General features: G+C 53.4%; 2 protein-coding genes across 8 annotated transcripts in view; one reads left to right on the top strand and one right to left on the bottom strand.

Moving 5' to 3' along the window:
- Positions 1 to 20: 20 nt before the first annotated feature.
- Positions 21 to 14,477, bottom strand: LOC111143740 (interleukin 17 receptor B). 5 transcript variants are annotated; one of them, XM_022497568.1, is made up of 11 exons: positions 14,407 to 14,477; positions 12,408 to 12,432; positions 11,525 to 11,665; positions 9,389 to 9,516; positions 8,826 to 8,952; positions 7,013 to 7,060; positions 5,394 to 5,536; positions 4,942 to 5,010; positions 3,846 to 3,949; positions 2,607 to 2,698; positions 21 to 1,435 (listed from the first exon to the last, which is right to left on the bottom strand). In XM_022497568.1, exons 1-11 carry the CDS (start codon positions 14,464 to 14,466, stop codon positions 888 to 890), a joined length of 1,485 nt encoding a protein of 494 aa, XP_022353276.1. In that variant the 5' UTR covers positions 14,467 to 14,477; the 3' UTR covers positions 21 to 887. The 5 variants fall into 5 exon arrangements, with proteins under 5 accessions (XP_022353276.1, XP_022353274.1, XP_022353278.1 ...); XM_022497566.1 differs by having other exon boundaries at positions 2,607 to 2,702; positions 3,850 to 3,949; XM_022497570.1 differs by lacking the exon at positions 14,407 to 14,477 and adding an exon at positions 14,022 to 14,327 and having other exon boundaries at positions 2,607 to 2,702; positions 3,850 to 3,949.
- Positions 14,478 to 14,500: 23 nt separating this feature from the next.
- LOC111143739 (choline dehydrogenase) overlaps positions 14,501 to 19,446 on the top strand; it is a 32,663-nt gene continuing 27,717 nt past the window's right edge. For all 3 annotated transcript variants that reach the window (XM_022497565.1, XM_022497564.1, XM_022497563.1), the window contains exon 1: positions 14,501 to 14,889. The gene's annotated coding sequence lies outside the window, so the exon portion shown is untranslated. The remainder of the gene's footprint in view (positions 14,890 to 19,446) is intronic.

Raw genomic sequence — 19,446 nt, 5'->3', positions numbered from 1 at the left:
CTGGTAATTTTTTATTTAAGTAAACTATTACAATAACTCATTTATAAAAAGATTACTTCGAGAGGGCTGACTTTGAACAGAGCAGGAATTATTTGTGTTTTGAACATGAGAAGTCGCATAGTAAACAAGAAACTCTGAATTCTTGATAGTAAGCTTTAATAGGTAACTTTGGGCAAAAGTGGACATCAGGTCTGCAGGTAATGGGCATCGGTGTCTACATTAGAAGTCACCCGTACAAGACTCGGCGAGGACCTGAATCTAGTTCAGAGGGAGCAGGTCCTCTGCAAGTCCCGATAATACAAGTGACTGTACGTATCCTGCGTCATCTGGTCAGCAGAGAGGATTTCGGCTTGTTACTCCCTATTCTGTTTTAAAAATGGCTTTTGGATGTAATAGAAGGTTTTTTACCCATGAGCTTACTGAGTGAATGAGCAAAGGCTTCACTTCGGTATTCACCAAGTTTAGAGTGTCCGAGAAGTAAGCGGTTCTGGTTACTGTGCAGTGCATGGGCTGTTCCGGACTAGACAGTCGGCTGGCGGGTGTTTATCATCGTGTTGTCAGAATGCTTATAGTTCTGCCTTACAGTTCTCCTTGACTTTTAGGAGTGAAGTCAATTTAGCTTTATAAATGTAGTTTCTGTCCTTCAGTTAATGCTACAGTAGTTAGTAGTATTTGTAACAGTTTTTCAGGCATAAACGTTTTGATTAAGCTAAGATGTATGTATTCATTTAGGAATCCTCCCTGCTCCTGTTGCTAAATACAGCAGGTGTCTGTGACGTCTCCCTGCACATAGCCCACACAGGAAACTTCAGAATCATCTGAGATACTTTCTGCCTATAACTGGAGGAGTAGGAAGGCTTCAAGGCCCCTCACTTCTCACGGGCGGGCTACAGGGAACAGGCCGTCAGCCTCTTTCCTGCTGACACCTGCTGCTTGACACGGAGTAGTTCTGTACAGAAAGCAGACGCGTCCTTCATGAGGTGGTACCTGGGGCAGACGCTGAGTACGCTATATTCGTCTTTGGTATCAGCCTCTCTAAAATAGACCACCATGTATTTGTGAAGGGGAGTCTGGCTTCTCAGATCGCTACAGAAGAGGTTAAAGGCCAGGGGGAACAGGTCTTGGGAATTCTCATGGGGGCTGCCGTCACTCCTGCCACAGGTGCCATCGCATCTGGGGCTGACGTCATTGGAAAGGAGGAAGATGACTTTATCCACTGCTTTCGTCTGAGTGGTAAGCCATTGCACCGGACCCATCTCTGCTATTTTCTTTTTCTGCCACTCTTCAAGGATAACCTCACTTCTGCAGTGGTTCTGAAGAAACTCAGTGAAGTGACAAACCGTGTGATGGAAACATATTTCACATGGGTAGACCACAAGAACCTTAATGGGGGGCAGGAGCGTGGTAGTAGGGAAGGGAGCCTTCCTGGTCCTTTCTGTGGGGAGAGAAAGCATTTGTTGTCTGTGAACAGCAAATGGCAGGCTTTCACTCTGGTCTGAACCACCAATAATAAATGATCCCTTGCTAGGGAAGGCTGGCGGAGCACTAGGGACATTGTTCCTGCCAGAGGAAAATGTCCCCAGTGTTCCTTTTAAACATATCACCTGAGACACACTGATGTCTAAACCTTAGAGATGCTTTAAAAGATGTGTTTTCCAAGTTTCTATACTAAATAGGTCCTCTTCAGCCTTATCTTTTCAAGTAAATTCATTGAGGAGGTTTAGGTTTGAGGTACTTTGTTTTAGGTGGGTAGTTGTAATTGTCCTACCCTTAGTGTCCTGTACAAACAGGGCCACTGACCTGTCCTTCACATCATGTTTTGAGTCAGGTCAACTCAGTGATTGGACCATCTTCTATCTGCAGGTGGTAAAGGTGTTTTCTGTAGTTGCATAAGATTAGCCAGTACCCCATTTCAGCTGGAACCGAACTGGAATGCTGTGTGTGCTCTAGAACAGAAACTACCTATGAAAGTATTGTAACTATTAACAGGCCAAACGGTATCCCCTAAATAGTGGTATTCCTAAGGTCAAGGATCCACATGGTTTTCTTACTTAGGTTAGCAGACTGATCTTGTTCTGTCAACAACATCACAAATGACCCAAAGTGTGCATTTATATTTTGTCTCCATGTGGAGGAGAGGAAAAGCAGAGGTTTTCAGTGTATTGGTATAAATACTCTGATTCCTGTATTCAAATTCTTGATATTTTAGAGTTGGCAAGCTCCCTAGAGTATATGAATTCAAGCGAGTGTTGTTCTTAGGCCACGGAAGAATTATTTTTAAAAACTAGGAACTAGCTTTGGAGTACCCATTAGAGGCAAAATACAATTCGTTATTAGCTATCTTTTGCCCATTGCAGTCCTTGTAGATGCCTCAGTGGTAAAAATGAAACCAGTGGTTGTCACCAGATTGGGAGGTCCCCATCCCTGCTTTGCTTTGGCAGATGTGGCCCTGGCATCGTTACCAGTATTTTTGGGGAGCTCCTTGGCATTACATCAGGGCGACCTGACTCTTGTCCTAACACCAAAATGTGATTGCCTTTAAAAAAAAATTCCAAGTGTTATTTTCTCCTTCGGATTTCTTTAAAGAATGGAATTGTACCACTTACCGCGCCTCCACATGAGACAGATCCCAGCGGCCAGCACCCATGTGGCCAGCAGCAGAGCAGAGAGGAGAGGCAGCCAGCCACCCAGCATGCCTCTGCCTGGAGAAAACAGTTTATTTACCTTCAGCAAAACAAAACCAAATTTATCTCCTCTTTCGGAAGCTTAAGATTTTCACTCTGTACTTTGTAGAAGTTTAGATTCCTATAAAACCAAGGGCCAGTATATCTCTAGGGGGTCTGCAGATTGGTGCGTTTTCCCACAGAGTGTGCAGGCCATGCATCAGATTCTCAAAAGGGATAGGGGACCCAGGAGTTTAAGAAAGGTCCCCCAAAATCACTTTGGCCTTTTACTCCACATACACGCAAGCATTTTCACCATGGTAACAAGTTCGCATTCGGTTTTTTTGTTCTTTGATGAATTGATGTTGTTGTGGGCATGATTACTTAATACATAGTACGTGTGGATGCCGTTTTTAAAGGCTGTTTTGTAGGACAAACCTGGGGGCTAGTGCCACCCCCACAGGCCTGTGGGTCAGGTAAGCTCAGGAACTCCTAGGCACGGTGCCCACACCGAAGTCAGGATTGTCAGGCACCTGGGTTGTCAGTTCGTGCAGCTGAGTTTCTAAGAATACCACTTTCTAACTTTTGACTCTACCCGGCGTCAAAAAAAGCTAGTTCTGGGAACATTTTTATAATTTGCCTATCTGTAGCGAGAGAACTGACACCTCTGAATGCAGAGAGACATTTTGCCAAACTACTGTTGTCAGGCATCAGTGAGGCGTGTCTTTTGGGGCTCATAGTCCTCATTTGTCATCCAAATGTTGGCTGTGTGACCACACCACGCTACTGTCACAGGTAGGCCAGGGCCACTGAGGCTGGTCAGAAAACCACAGTGCCATGAAAGGTCCCTTCTCCTCTGCACTTGGTCCTCTAACGCCGCTGACTTTCCGGCCCGTCCCTGTAGCATTCCGCACATCCATTTTGCGCTGTTTATCCGCCCCCCTTCCTGTGTGTACCCTGTTTCGTAAAGGATCCTGCGGTGAATTCACACACCAAGCCTTCATTCTCAGTCTGGGGCAGCTTCGACCTCTGGCCCCGCACCCCAGCCCTGTGTGCGCGGCGGGACTCCCTCACCCTCCTGCGGGGCAGGTGCACGCCCTGGGACACAGTGAATGGGGCGCCACTGGTGGGGCCCCTCGGGCCCTGAACCTCTCTGGCAACCCTGCAGAAAAGGCTGGGCACTTACGACTATCCCAGGGGAAGGACGCGCTTGCTGGCGGGCAGAGCACAACTGTTCCTTTGCGTCTGATGCAGTCATTGCCACAAGTGTGGAAGTACGGAGTCAGCTGAGGGAAACACAGGAGGCTCAGGAAGTTCCCGTCATGCTTCAGAGCAAAACCTCAGCCCGATACCTGTTCCCACCAAAACTCCTTCTCTTCTGGTTTGAATGGGACTCCCACCCCGGCATGGTAATGAGGTATTTTTCCCTTGGGCACACTTTCATAACAAAGCCCTAACACCCAAACTAGGGACCCAAGACTGAACACCTTCCAACTCCTGAATTGTGAACCTAATCTTTGTATGTGTTGCTACCATGCTGGTTTCCTTATCTAAAAGGGTTGGTCACATCCTAATACATATGCAAATACTTCCTCTAAAAAAAACCCAGAGCAGCAGAGTTCCTAGTGACAGACAAGTCCCCGGGGACTGGGAAAGTCTCGTTCCCTGGAAAAAGGCACCGTCATAATATGCTGACAGGAACCTGCTCCCTCCGGCGCGTCTGAGAACTGCCTTTATGTTCCAGGGGATGAGAAACAAAAGCTCCTTCGATCTTGGGCATGGCTGTGTCCCACTATGACCCTCCATGTCCCCACGTCATAAACTTGGAGCTGAAAGAGACCCGAGAGCATCTGCTGGTCCAACTTCCTGTTCCCAGCAGAGTCAACGGTGGCGGCTGTCCTTCAAAGTTCCTACACTGATCGCAGCCCAAACCCTCTGCTTTCCAATCCTTTGTTGCTTCATTTTGCAGTTGGGACAATTAAATGGTACTCCTGTCTCAGAATGACTCTGAGGCTCAGTGACTAAAAACGGAAAGTCAACAGCCAGGAATAAAAGCAAAAGGGACCGTGACCTTGAGGTCAGCTCTGACCCGGCCCTCACTTCTGTAGCACCCGAGGCAGGGACCCCCGCGGAGGTCCCGCAGTGCCAGGTGGCAGGCAGGAGCGTGTGGCAGGAGGGAGCTCATGGAAGCCGCTGGAAGCAGCAATGTTCAGCAGCCCGGCTCCGTGTGTCCAGCTCCCTCCCCCACCCCGCCCCACAACACCTCCATAAGCCTTACCTGGACCACAGCGCCTTCACTTTCCCCGGTCACTGGGATCACCACTGAAGTGCGACTTGGGGGTGTGTTCTGGTGCAGGTGACATGAGACAAAATCGAGAATCATCGTGAAGCATATGAATGAGGACAGCAAACAGCCAATGAGGGAACTGTTCTTCCCAAACTCTCAGTTCACTAGACCGTGTGAACAAGCATCCACTTCCTACTTAGGAAATGTCTACTTTTGTTGGTTTTAGATTCTTGGGGCCATTTCCAGGGATGTTCCCCGGGACTTGTTTCTCTAACAATCTAAAGAGCCCAGCACGTTTGGACAACGGACAGTCCTGTCTGTGCTCGGTTGGCATTGAGAGCCTGTCCGGGGCATCCTAGAGTTTCTACATTTTTCATCACCAAGGTGAGGAAGGTTGGAGGTCGAGGACGGGGGTGGTGTTAGGAAATGTAGGGAATAAGTACCTCCAGCACGTTAGAAAACCCAATTACAATGTTATTTTGGATGAGAGCCATGTATTTGTTTCCAAGGGGGCTGGTTGTAAAATTCACTTCTACTGCTGTCCCGTTCTTCTTGCAAGCGGTGATGTTGGGATCCCACAGACTTCCTGAGTCAAGAGAGAACCACAGGGATGGAGTTGCAAAGCGTCGCTCTTTGAAGTCCCCCAAAGGGCTTGACAAAAATCTAAGTTCTCAGGCGTACTTGCAGCCGAGAGATATGGGCTTGACTGCGCAGTGGACTTTGTACTAATCCTTGCTCCCAGAACCTCAAAGTTCTGCTGCCCACGAAAGTTCAGGGGCCCCATGTCACTGCTTTGCATAAGATAGCTTCCCTGGGCCGGGGGTGGTGGGAGACACAGATCCGGTTCTACTACTCACTTCTATTCTCAACATCCATTTTGAGTCAAGGGTAGGGTCAGCATTTTCTCCTTTCCAGGATGGGGAGGAGGAGCCACAGGCCACAAGACAGGCTAAGATTATAGAGCAAGTGAATTCAGGATCGGAACTGCAGCTACTAGAACATTCTGGGTTCACCAGACCACTCTGCTGGCTTTACTGAATGTGAAGAAATAAGGAAATGCCTCCTCGCTTAGCAGGTACTTGGACAGGCCTGCTCTGTGGGAAAAAGTCAGTTGATTGTTGTGACTTGCAAATCAGCACCAGGTTCATTTCCAGGAACATGAGAGATGATAGCATGGATTGTTTCCCCTACCTGGGAGAGCATTTCGGGCCTTAGCTCAGAACTGTCTTTAGGAGTGGGGGCTCTAGGACTGACTGCAGGTCCTCAGAGCTCCTCACACTCAACATGCCCCCCACAGTCCAGATCTCTCCTGGTGGGGGGCCAGAGCAGAGGCCCAAAGCTCCAAGTCGGCCTTGCGCCGAGGAGGCCACATGGGGCTCAGTCTGACAGGGTGCACGGGGATGCCTTGTGGGGTTGGGGTACCTAAAAGATAGGGATGGATCCCTCATATCCCACCAGCCTCATTAGCATCCCAAGACCCTATTTCCCAGAAATTTACACATGCCCTTGTAAGATCCTTAGGAATGAGACACTCGGGACTGATTATCCTGAAGGGACTTACTCCAAAATTCAAAGGGTAGTGGCAGATTCTAATAGCCTAGCATGTGAGAGGGGAACCCCGGTGATGACACAGGTCGAGAATACGCTTCTGGGTCATGACTTGAGCTAACACGCCCACCTTGAATGTTTGCTAATCCAAGCAGAAGGCTCCCAGGCACCCCCGTGGCCAGAGGTCAGTGGTGTTGCTGTCTGAGAAGGGGCAAGGACTCAGGGATTCCCCTCCAACCAGGAGGGCCTTCCACCAGCACCACCAGCAGTGCAGTTGGGACAGAAATTATCATTCCACCAAGGTGATGGGTGTTCTCCTACAACCACCGCTCACTGCCTACATCTACTCAGAGTCGGCCCTTCTCTGGACAGGCTGGATTCAGTGGGCTCAGTGCCGGCCGGGGGTCAGACCGCTCTGTGCAACTCTAGGCCTCAGTTTCTTCGTGGAAGATGGACTGAGCTGTGTGGGCTCCAGTTTCTTCTAGTAACAAAGGCAAATGCTGTATTTACTTACCTGCCTCGACGCACTTTTTTTTGTATTTCATTACGCGACTTAGGCAGCCTGGAGATTTGAATGAAAGTTTTGTTTTAGAAAAAGGTATCTCTGCCCCACTTCCTTGCCAACAAGTACACACAACACAGGCTTGCCACGCTTGCAACGAACGGCCAGAACGTTCAAGATGCGAGGTTCAGAGAGCAAATTTAAATGGGACGCTCAGATTTGACTGTTAAGCAGATCACCCACAAAGTGATAGCCAGAGTCTGATTTTAAAACCGTCTTTATCAGAATAGTACCTGTGAGCCCCAGGAGAAGACTCAACCCTTTGAAACCGAGGCTTGATAATATATGTAAATACTGCCCCTTCCAGGAGGTGGAGCTTAACCCACATGCCACACCCACACCCCAGAGTGGGGCAGATTGAGTCACTTGTCTTCAGAAACTGGAGTAGAGAAATGGAAAGTCAGTAGATGTCAATGGAGATGGCTGGCAGATAGCAGCGATGTTGTGGTGATGTCACCCACCCCTGCTAGGAGGCCCTGGGAAGGACACTCCACCTCTGCACGGTCTCCAAAAACGCACATCCCCAGGCTCATCAGCAGACGAACATCAGACAGACCCAGACTAGGGGACATTCTGTAGGATGCCTGGCCACCCCTCCAGATTGTCAAGGTCACGAGGACTTAAGACTCGAAGCCTGTCACAACCAGAGGAGACAGGAGATGCAAGGACTAAATGTGACTGGAGCAGAAAGCGGGCATTCACAGAAAAGCAGGTGACATCCCAATAAAGTCTGGAGTTTCGTTCATGGAAGTGTACCCCTGTGGGTTTCTTAGTTCTGACACATGTAACCACAGTAACGTGACAGGTTGCGATGTGGGACATGGGGTGAGAGCCCTGTGGGAATGCTTTGGACATCTACACAACTCTTGGTATGATCTCTGCAAACTTATTCCAAAATCAAACATTTCTATTTTTTAAAATGAGCTTTGGTCTCATCGAGAAATCTGGAACACCCTGGGCCTCAAGCTCAAAGAACAGCAAGGAATTGGGAATTGCCCCCTTTGGCTTAGATGCTTCGCCAGGGACAGAGGACAGGACTGGAGGACAGAAGAGGTGACCCAGCCTAGGTGAGGGTGACATGGGGACTGCTGTAGCCAGGCACCGTGCTGGACCCTCCCCACGTGACATGTGATCCTCTGTCCCGCTCATGGCAGCCCTGTGTGCGATACTGCAGGTGTGACACTCAAGGGCTGCTTGTGGGCTGTGGAGTAGCGGAGATGACCCAACGTTCAGCTCGGTGCTGCCCTGCCTCTCGCTGACAGCCCAGGGTCCTCTGGAGGCTGAGACCCAGCTGCTCCTCAGACACCACAGCCTGAACGGACGTCGTGCAGGAAACATTTTGCGTCAATGTTAAGAGCAGTGAAAGTCGTTGACTGAGAACGACTGGCGTGGGAACGCCAGCATCACTTGGGCTGTGTGTGTGTGACCCAGGGCGAATTTCTGAAGCTCTCTGGGTCTTTATCTGTGCAATGGGGCTCTCCCCACCTCGGGGTTGTTGGAGGCTTCGGTGAGAGGCTGCATGTCAGGCACTCAGCACGGGGTCCGACACAGGAATGGGCTGTCCCCTACGTCTGATCTGACTTACTCCTCTCCCCCGCTCTGTGAGGGAGGCACGGTTACTGTGTGTTACTACGTCTGTACATCACAGATGAGGAAACCAGACTCAGTGGGGCCAAAGGCTTTGTCCAAGGCCCCCCAGCCTCTCTGAACCAAACCACACGCCCCGCGGCAGGCATCCCAGCCAGACAGGGGTGAGGGGGCTTACCTGGCGAGGTGAAGTTCACAGACATGGAGGGGGGGTCTTCATTCATATTGGCATTGGGGATATTGTGGGCCCCGATGAAGTAGACTGTGTTCGGCTCTACAGGGAAGCCTGTGTAGGAAAATGTCCACTGAAAGGCAAAGCAAAGAGCCCCTGAATTTCTGAAACACCGCCATGCAGAGACACAGCACCTTCGTGTGCTGCCCTTCTCATTTATAATTGCCTGTCCTTAACCTACTGCTGACAGTGAGGTCTCCAGCCAAGGTCTGCTACGGGAACATAGCCCGCACGGTTTGCCAGGGTAAGTCGCAGAATCAGAGAAGCGTAAGCTTTTAGAGCCAGGGTAGAATTTAAGTTCAGCTCCCCTCACTTTGCTGATGGGGAAACTGAGGCCAGGAGACGCTGACTTACCCAAAGCATACAGGCCGGAAGTGGCCAGGCAGCCAGCTCCAGGCTCCAAGCGGTGGCCGCTCAGCAGCCTGGGTGTCCAGCAGGTCACTGCCTCCCCCCAAGTGACGGGGCCGGCTGAAAGGACGGTTAGCCAGGGCCTCACTCCGCGTGCTCACCCTGCCGCCGGTCCGTGGGGTCTGAGTCTGGAAAGCTTCCGTGTAATTGCATCTCACGCAGCTGTAGGACCGCGCGCTGCTCTTGCCTGTCACGCAGATCTTGGTGGCCTTCAGGAAGCGAATGCTGGCTGTAGGGAAAGGCAAGAGGGCCGTTGTTGATCGAGCACCTGCTCCACGGCCAGCCGGACGCTAGAACGCCTCACCACCCATCTCAGTTCACACAACGGTCCCGGAAGGCAGGCGCCCCGGCGCTCGGGTAACAGGGGAGGCGCGTGAGGCGTGGGGGATTTCAGGGAGCCCTGCCCAAGCTCCTCAGCGACAGACGTGGACTCAGCTCTCAAGACCATGCTCTTGGAGCGCCTGGGTGGCTCAGTGGGTTAAGCATCTGCCTTCAGCTCAGGTCGTGATCTCAGAGTCCTGGGATCGAGTCCCGCATTTGGCTCTCTGCTCAGCAGGGAGTCTCCTCCCCACCCCCCGCCCCGCCTGCCTCTCTGCCTACTTGTGATCTCTGTCAAATAAATAAATAAAATCTTTAAAAAAAGACCACACTCTTTTCTCCTCACAGGGAAGCCCCAATCTCACAGGGTCCTGCCAAGGGGACTCCAGCTCTGCACTACTGTGGGTGTCTGTCAGGGAGAACAGGCCGCCCCTAGAGCGGCACCCCCAGACCATACCAGTTCTGAGCACCCCTGCTCTCCCCCATTCCCTGCCTGTCTAAGGCTCACTACTCCTTCAGGGCCCAGCTCCCCAGGAACAGCAGCTAACAAATGCTGGTGCCCACTCTGCGAGGCATGGGCCCCTGCCCTCCTGCCCCTCCTGAGGGCCCTCTCCTGCTCGCCCTGGCCCTGTCCCACTCAGATGGAGCACAGCCCCTTTCCAGGTGCCTGGTACAAGGAGCCCATGCCCCTGTGCCCCTGTGGCTGAGCATGCCGCCCCCAGCCCCCTGAGAGCCCTCCTGCCTGGTGACGGTAGCCGCCTCCCCTGTCTGTGCCAGGCCCTCCTGGATGCCTGACACGGTGGACTTTAACAGAATCAAGCCGGTGGAAACCAGGGTAATGGGCTTTAGGTCCCCAGGGTTGGTTCATGGGAGGAACTCACAAGCTACCTTGGGGCAATGCCAGAACCTTCATGATGCCGTGTGGGAAACGGAAGAGTAATGAACCTGAGCCAGCACTTGCCCTAAACTCAGGGCGATCATCTCAGCACTTGCTCTGTTTTCCTCCATGAAGTAAAAGGACATACAGGAGAGAACACAGATCAGAAGCAGACCCCGTGGTGAGTGATCACACTCGTGCAGTCAGCACCGAGGATGAGAAACAGCCTAGGAGTGACCTTCATGCTTCCTGCCAGCCGCTCCCGAGCCAAGAGTCACCACGGCTGTGACTTCTAGCCACTCGGGTTTGCGTTCAGATGTGCGCGTGGACTCCTGGGTCTGGCTCCTCCGGTCCGTGAGATTCACCCACGCTGGGTTTAGCTACAGGTCGTTCACGCTCATCGCTGCCCTGGATTGGTTTTGTAATTCTACTGTCGGCAGGCCTCTGATGCATCCCGGTCTGGGACTGTTATTAGAATAATGCTACAAGGAATCATCTAGAACAGTAGTCCCCCCTTGTCTGCAGGGCACATGTTCCAAGACCCGCAGTGGAGGCCTGAAGCCGTGGGAAGTCCCGAACTCTAATATATACTCCATGTTTTCCTCCACATACATACCTCTGCTAAAGTTTATAAACCCAGCGCAGCAAGAGTGAGCATCAATAACAATAGAACTGTTCTAACAACAGCGGTAATAGATATTCCGTGAATGTGGTCTCTCTGAAACAGTCTGTACTGTGCTCGCCCTTCCGCGCGAGGAGATAAGGGAGGTGAATGGCAGACACCCGGTGACAGAGCATTAGGCCCCTGTGGACCCGCGGAAGGTAGGTCAGAAGGAGGCTCATCGCTTCCAGACTCCAGCTGGCCCCACGTTTAGCCACGGAAAGCAAAACCACGGATGAGGGGAGACCACGGTAGGAGGCGTTGGGTGCGCTTTTGTCTGTATTGTTGGGTTTCTGCCAGGAGTGGGATTACTGGGCTGCACAGTCTGTACTTCTCTGCTCTACTGGACGCTTCAGGCTTTATTGCTTGGTACCAACTTACCATCAGCCCGGAGTCTCCAGCTGACGTTCATCGAGATGGAATAGTTGTCCATTGCAACGCCGCTTGTAACGGGCTCCACTCGGAGGTCCCCCAAGTCTCCTGGGGTCAGAGTGTGTTGGACCATCCACTCTGGAGACCGTCCTGGGAAGAGGCAAAACTGCTTGGGACACTCTTCTCCTGGCTCCGTCCAGTGCCATCTCGTCTCAGCGACCCACCCTGACCCGTCCTTCGGTCATGATTCATCTCTTCCTGCTGCTAAGGCAGGCCAGGCCTGACCTTTCTTAGCGCTTGCCTGATTTACGGCGGAGATTTCAGACGCCAGCCCACGGGGCACTCGGGACCGCTCCACGGGCCTGTCCTATGAATCTGACCTGCTCGTTAGGTCGGTCTTGCCTTCGGAGCACCTCAGCCTGCACTCCAGCCAGCTGGCCCACACCTGCCCTTCCTACCTCCTAATCCTCGCTGGTACCATCTCTCCTCCAGCTCATCCTTTCCATCCATATTTCTTGGGCAAGACCCCACCCACCCTTCAAATACCACCATCTCAAAAACACTCCTTCTTTTCTGAAACACCGGCTTCCTGTTCTCAACTCTAAGTGACCGCCTATCACAGCATTTGATCTCCCAGAAGTGGCCCGCTTCCTTCCCACCCTAAATGGTGAATGCTGCTGCCTGTGCCCCTTTTATTGGCCAGGGAGCCAGCCCATATGAAACCCTGGGAGCTCTGCCTTGCCAGGGAGACACTTCGCCCACATCAGCTAACAAAGCAATGTTTCACTCTGTACCTGGTCTCCAATGACCCATTGCCTGGACGTGGGCCCCCTAAAAGTCCAGTAGCTCTGTCAGTGTAGAGCCCCAGATACCCAGTCCCTAGCACACCTACCGGGCTCAGAGCCACACTGAATCGTCTGCAAGAGAGAAAGAAAGTGTCATGTTGAATGCTAGCAAACCCTAAGCCTTCACTTGCCAAATTAGACAAAACACCATCTTTTTCCTTTTCTTTTTTGAAGATTTTATTTATTTGACAGAGAGAGAGCACAAGCGGGGGAGCAGCAGGCAGAGGCAGAGGGAGAAGCAGGCTCCCCACTGAGCAGAGAGCCAATGCCGGACTTGATCCCAGGACTCTGGGATCATGACCTGAGCCGAGACAGACACTTAACCGACTGAGCCACCCAGGGGGCCCTAAAACCATCTCTTTTCTTAAAATGCATATTTAAGTGGCAAACTTTTGGAGAAAAGCTGGGGTGATTCCACTTCAGTTTGGGGGAGACTGAGCTGGCTAAGCTTTGTAGGCTACGATGAACCTGACATTAGCTATTACGTACTTGATCTTCAAGTCTGCTCATCCCCTCACTTAAAAACTAGAGGTGGGTCTCCGCCCCTCTCTGTGCCTCACCCCACTTCCCCTGCTATAGGCAGGGGTGACTCTGGACTTTCATGAAGACCCCTTCACACTCTGCTGTTCAACTGCAGATTTTCAGGACCATCTAGAGTATTTATTGATTCTCCCCAGGTTAAGGACCAAGCTGTGTGAAGAAGATAAACAGAAGCAAGCCATAAATGCAGGCCATGGTGCCTTCCCAGGGCCTTTAAAATAGTCCTCCTCTGATACCAACTCAGCTGTGACTGTGATTTCATCCTGTTATCTTTTTAAAAGATAAAAGAGCTTTTAAAAAATAAGTATGTATCATTAGTGTCCAAGAAAGGCCAGTACTACATCCCTTGGAGGTAATGGCTCATGTCTTTTTAAGCAAAAAAATAAATAAATAAATAAATAAAAATTAATAATAATAATAGTAATAATAATAATTAGTACTTTCATTTTGGAGTAAAATGCTGGACCTAAAATAGTTAACTTTCAGGCAGCAGCAAGTTCCAATAACAAAACCCTATAGGCTAAAAGGCTACCGATTTGCTATCTGATACCTCTCAGCCTGAACATTTCCAAAATCTTGTATGAAAGAAGGCAAGGCTTTTGATGGTTTGAGTAATCTGGGTTTGTTAGTCCCTCATCTTTGTCTTTTTACAGCTGAACTCCACGTAATATCAGATTTTTTTTTTTTTTTTTTTTAAACAAGCCACTATAGCGGGAGCTGAGTTCTAGTCAAAGGGCTGGAGAGACGAATTTTGGAAGAAGCAAAGCAACAAGGATAGTAGGGGGAGACATCAGGTAACATGAATGCAGCTTATCTTTCCATAACCATCAACAAGTTACCACCAGCTTTTATGCGCTATACTATGCTAAGAAGGCAGAGATATAGGTTCAAACGCTCTTTGTTAGATTCTCCTTCATTGGTAACCCAGAAGATTCCCTCAATCCTTCAGGGCACTGGGGAAGAAGGAAACCCAGCCAGAGTCCCAGAGCTCCCCAGCTCCAGGGTCATATTACCCCAGCGGGTATCAACATGGCAAAAAGGGCAAGTGGTGATGGAGATATGGTTCTTGTGCCCGAAGTTGGGCAGCCCTCAAGACTGCGAATAGTAACAATGTTGAGCACCTACTACGTGCCACGCTCTTTGCGGCCGTCTTGCACGCCCTGTCGCTGTTCCTTACTAGATCCGAGTGAGCTGGGTATGACTCTTCCCTTTATAGACGAGGACACGGAGCCTCGGGGAGCAGGAATGACTGAGTCCAGAACGCTGGCTGGCATTTGAGTCCGGGTCCATCTGACGACGCCCCTAGCTCCAGCAGCCTGAAGCCCAGGGCGGCCTGGCCGGGACCGTCGGGTCGCCCCAGGGGGTGCGGACGTGCCCCTTCCAGGCGGCCCTCCGTGAACCAGCTTGGGTTGGGGTGCGCGGGGGAGGGCGGGGGGGGCATCGGACGCCGTCGGGGTCCGGGCTGGAGGGACCGAACGCAGGAAAGGGGCGCGGGCGGAGGCTTACCGGCTCCGAGGACGCCGCTCCCCAGCACAGCATGGCCAGGCTCAGCAGCACTAGCGACATCGCGAAGCCCCCGCCCAGCCTCCAGGCGGCCGCGCTCTTATCTCGGCGCCCCGGGCCACCCCTCGGGGGCCCCGCCTCCCACAGCGCCGCCCCGGCCCGACGCTTGGGGCCGAGGGCGGACCCCTCCCTGGGTGGGGAACGCAGGACCGCCCAGGCCTGCGGGAGCTCGCCGGGATGGGCCGCGTCCCAGCGCCGCGGGGCACCTGACGGGCCCAGCACCAGCCGGCGCGGCGCTCCCCGGGCCCCGCGCACGTGCGAGCACTGAGCTAGGTGCGCGATTGCACACGCGCCCTCGGGCGGGCCCGAATCGAACAGCCCGCCCGCCCGCGGCTCCCCTGCAGGCCGCCAGTTAGAGGGGAGCGGGGCCCGGGGCCGGTTCGCTGCCGCCCGCTCCGCCGCAGCCCCCTGTTCCGGCCGCCGAGGGTAAGTAGCGGGGGGACATGACCCGACCCTCCGACCCCCCGGCCGCCCGCCCTCTGGCCTGACCGCAGTCCCGGAGCCCCGGGCGGCCTCGGGCCGGGGAGCGGGGGAGTCGGGAAGAGCCGGGCTGGCCGCCGAGGCTGGAGCCCCACTTTACGCAGAGGCCCAGCCCCCGAAACCAAAAGGCTGGCGGGGGGTGGGGGGTGGGGCGGGGACGCGGGCATCCGAAGCCTCGTGGAGTTCTTTGGGGAACTAGTTCTTCGCCGGAACTAAGTTGTATGTTGTTCGGGTGATCGAAATCCCCCTCCCCCACCCCCAGCTTCTCTGGTGTGTGTTTATTTCCACAAAACGAGGTATGACACGAACTCTTGGGTCTCGGAAGGCGGAAGTCGGGGCTGCTGTGGGCTTGCAGCCGCGCCACACGGGTTTCACTGCGCCCAGGAGTCTCCGAGACGCCTTAAATGCAAATCCCGGGCCCGCCCTCAGATTCCGAGGGGACCCCTGGGGCTGCCTCACCCTCGGGCCCCTTACTCAACCTCTCCGAATTGGTTTGAACCCTGTGGTCCCTGAGACCATTTCCAGCCCTGATAATTATCTGTCTTCTCAGCAAACACCAGTAGGGTGCCAGTCCTGGGGTGCAAAGGTGAATGACACACAGTTGCTGGCAGATGGGCACTCTCGGGCCAAAAAAGAGTGAGATGAGCGCACGTTCAAGGGCATATGTTCCCGCCCTGCAGGGAAATTGCTGTTGGAGACAGCCTCACAGGCCAGGTGGAGATCGTGAACTTTGTCCCGTGGTGCCAAGGAGCAACAGCAGAGTTTTAGTGGGGGGACAGTTTTAAGCCTTATAAAGGCCACCTGGGTGGCTGTGCAGGGCAGAGGGGGCCTGCCCCTCCCGAGACCAGAAAGAAGGTACATATTCCCTCGGTGAACAGCTGAGTGTCATGGGCTCAGTTCTGAGCTGCGCCAGCTGTATACAGCTGTGTGCCCCAGCAAGCCTTGCTGTGGGAAGGCGGGGCTGAGTGCGAGGGTTTCGGGGACAAGCAGGGTTAGAGAGATGAAACCGGGAGGTAGGGTTTATGAGCCAGACATATATGGGGGGAGCAAATCCAGGGGTGAGGGAGCAGTCCCCCTGGATCAAATGGTCAGGGTTGGCCTGACTTACATCACTTACATCACTGGCTATCAGGGGTGGCTTTGGCAAGAAGGGGAGAAAGAGGGTTCAGAGACGGGAGTGGGGTAGGGGTGGTTTTAAGAAAAGAAGAAGTGGGGGTTCCTTGTACAGGGGAAGGAGCTGGTGGCTGAAGGGGGGAGGTGAGTTTGGTGTGGAGGTCACAGAGCATGGGGTGGAGGGGTTGGATGGAGGGGCCCTGGGGGAGGAGGTCTGGGGGCACGGTGCCGACACCACCCTGACCCTCTGGGGCTCCTGGTTGGTGCGGATGCCCACGGCCGGCTCTGCACACAGGACTGCGGGGTGAGGTGTGGAGAGGAAGGCCCCGCAGCCACAGCTGGTGTTCCCTGTGGGCAAGCAAGTTATGGCTGCCTGTTTTCTTGGGCGAGGGCCGGGGGTCCACACTGGCTTGGAAGGTCATTCCAAAAAGTGTCCCCTGTGAGAGGTCCTTGTGGATCAAGCATGCAGCCTTTGAGGACCCTGCTGAAAGGGGCACCATTTGTTTGGCTACAAAGGTCCAATAACGCGGTGGCTTTATTTTATTTTTATTTATTTATTTGACAGAGAGATAGCGAGAGAGGGAACACAAGCAGGGGGAGTGGGAGAGGGAGAAGCAGGCTTCCAGCTGAGCAAGGAGCCTGAGACGGGGCTCGATCCCAGAACCCTGGGATCCTGACCTGAGCAGAAGGCAGACAGACGCTTAACGACTGAGCCACCCAGGCGCCCCACGCGGGGGTTTTATAAACCGGAGGCAGGGCCACTGAATCCCCAGTGGTCTCCATGTCCCCTTTCTCTCTGTGACCTGTGGCAAGTCACTGCTCTTCCCAGAGCCTCAGTTTCCTTTCCTGTACCATGGGGCAGAGAATAGAGTGAAGTGCCGTCCGCTGGAGAGGTGAGCCGAGCCTGGGAGGGAAGGAACCTTGGAGGTCCTCGGGCCCGGGCCCTTCAGTCAGGAATTCTGCCTGTTTTGGGTTTGTCAAAGGGCCTCAGTGCTGGGGATTTAGGAGGCCCCGTGGATGCACCCCTTCCCCCCAGGTGGTGCTTACGAACCTGGCTACCCAGGAGAGCTGCTCTGGGCTTCTTCCTTTTTCTCCTCTTCCTCCTCCTCTGGCGGGGTGATGGTCAGGGCCCCTCCCGGAGCCCGCAAGACTGCCGCTAGTGCCTGGGGGTCCTGACCCCAGACTTCCCAGGACAGGCTCTGGGACGCCGCTGGTGGCTGGGACTCCAGGGCTTGCCTGGCTATGCTGTGCACCAGCTGCTAGCTGCTGCCCATGGAGCCCCAGTTTCCCCGTCTGTGACCTGGGGCGGACACATCTCCTCTCCGGGCCGGGCAGGGCTGTTGGAGACTCGGAGGAGATAGGAAGAAAGTTGAAGGGTTCGGGATGCCGTGTAAATTTGGGGTCAGGGAAGGCAGGACAAAAAACCAAATTAGTGCCTTTGGGACCCAAGTAAAGGAATTCCTCTGGACCCAAGTGCCCTGACAGCCTCAGGTCCTGTCACCTCTGTCAGGCCTTTGTTTTCTCAGGCTCATCCATCCCTGTGAGAACAAGGCCGTTGAGGTTGTTGACATGCCCTGTGGCCCGCCTCCACCCAGATGGAATTTTCCACTGTGCTCCTTTTGCAAATATTAATCAAGGCCCCGGCCAGTCAACAGTGGACTCATTGTCTCTTGAAGAGCAAGCAGTTTCTGGCAGCTTCCCAGGGCCTCGGCGGCCCACCTGAGCTGGGACATGTGGCCGTTGGGCGCACCCCTGCCCTCTGTAGCCCTCCGACCCCTCTGTTCTGCCTGGTTGAGCTTTGCAGGGTCAAAGGCTGCTTTGAGCCAACGGGAAGCCACACGAAAGGCCTGCACCGCACCCCACTGTTCCCCACAGGGCCGCACAGCAGAGATGACCTGCTCTGCTGCTATGAGGAGGGGCAGGCCCAGAACAGTGCACTAGGACTCGGGCCTGTCCCAGGAGGAAGGCCCGTGAGGTCCCAGCCCATGTGCACCTGCACGGTGCTGGCCTGTGTTGTCACACTCCAGCCTGAAGCTCGTCGGGACACGGGGGCAGGGACCGCTGTTCTCCCCAAGCCCCATCCGTCCATGGGGTGCTCTCAGGAGGTTTACTGGAGACTCCGGGTGCACAGAGCAGGTTGATGATCTATGTTTTGACCGGTGATACGTGAGTTAATCTATTATCAGTGGTATTATTATTGGCCCTGCTGGCACCTGACAGAGGAGGAAGCAGGGCGAGTGGGGCTATGTGGGGAGCAGGGCGAGGACAGGACCCTGGCCACCCTGGGGTTGTGACAAAGTCGCCGTGTGCTTTGGTTTGGCACTTTTCATTTTTTGAAGGGTGTTTTTTGGCTCTTACTAACTTTTGCTCTCTCAGCAAACCTAAGAAAGACGTGGCTCTGTTCCCATTTTACAGATGGGAAAACTGAGATCCAGAGGGGCTATATAAGCCACGAGCAGTGACCGCCTTGGGGCTGGAATCCAAGGACCTTGGCCAGCAGCTCCTTTCCTTTTCAGAAAGCCCATCATTATACGAGGGGACCCCACAGACAAAGTCACTGTGGGAAATTGCTGTAGGTTTTTCAGCTCTGACTTCCGATTCTGTGCTTATCTCCCCCAGACCATCGGCAGCAGCGTGTGGGCCAGCTCTCCTGCATCCGGTCGTATGTAGGTGGGAGGTGGGTTTCAGACGCCATAACCATGTCAGTGGGACACCGGGCTAGTGTCCCATCCGACAAGCAGGGATTTTCTTACCCTCCTCAAAAATCCAGCCGGTGTTCACGTTCCCAGGATCTAAGTAAGATCACGAGTTAGTCTTGAGATTTCTTCGCTCCTCTCCCCGTCTCATTTATTTTTCGCTGGAATCTGTTCTTGAAGAGATGTATGGCATTCCCCTGACCGGGTTTCTAGGTGGCCTTTTCGGTGCTCCTCTGACTTTCTTCTGAATTGGTGGGTGGATCCAGAAATGTGAGCAGATTCAGGTTTGAGTTTTTAGGCAAGGGGATTTCGTCGGTGTGGGTCTCTCCTGATCGGATGGGGGACCCCCCAGATGTGGGGTGACTGCTGTCACCTTCTGGCATCTGAGGGCACAGAGCCAGGTGTGAAGGCGGTACCTCCAGGGACAGTGCCTCCCTTGGGGCACTAAGGGCCTCCACGGTCACTAGGAGCCGAGCTTCGTGCTCGGGTCTGCTCAGGCTGTGTCTACACGGTCACTGTTTAAAAGCTTAACAGGTCCTTTCATGTGGCTGGGCCCATTCTTTCACTCTGCCATCCCCTCTTGGTAGATGGTTAGGTTTTTTGTTTTTTTCTAATTTATTAATTTGACAGAGATCAGAGGCAGGCAGAGAGGCAGGAAGAGAGAGAGGAAGGGAAGCAGGCTCCTGCTGAGCAG

Source organism: Enhydra lutris, unplaced genomic scaffold (assembly GCF_002288905.1).
Source record: "Enhydra lutris kenyoni isolate GAN:26980312 unplaced genomic scaffold, ASM228890v2 scaffoldscaffold10, whole genome shotgun sequence".
Classification (NCBI taxonomy): Eukaryota; Metazoa; Chordata; class Mammalia; order Carnivora; family Mustelidae; genus Enhydra; species Enhydra lutris.
The sequence above is the reverse complement of the archived record's forward strand: the minus strand, read 5'-3'. Positions and strand labels throughout refer to the sequence as shown.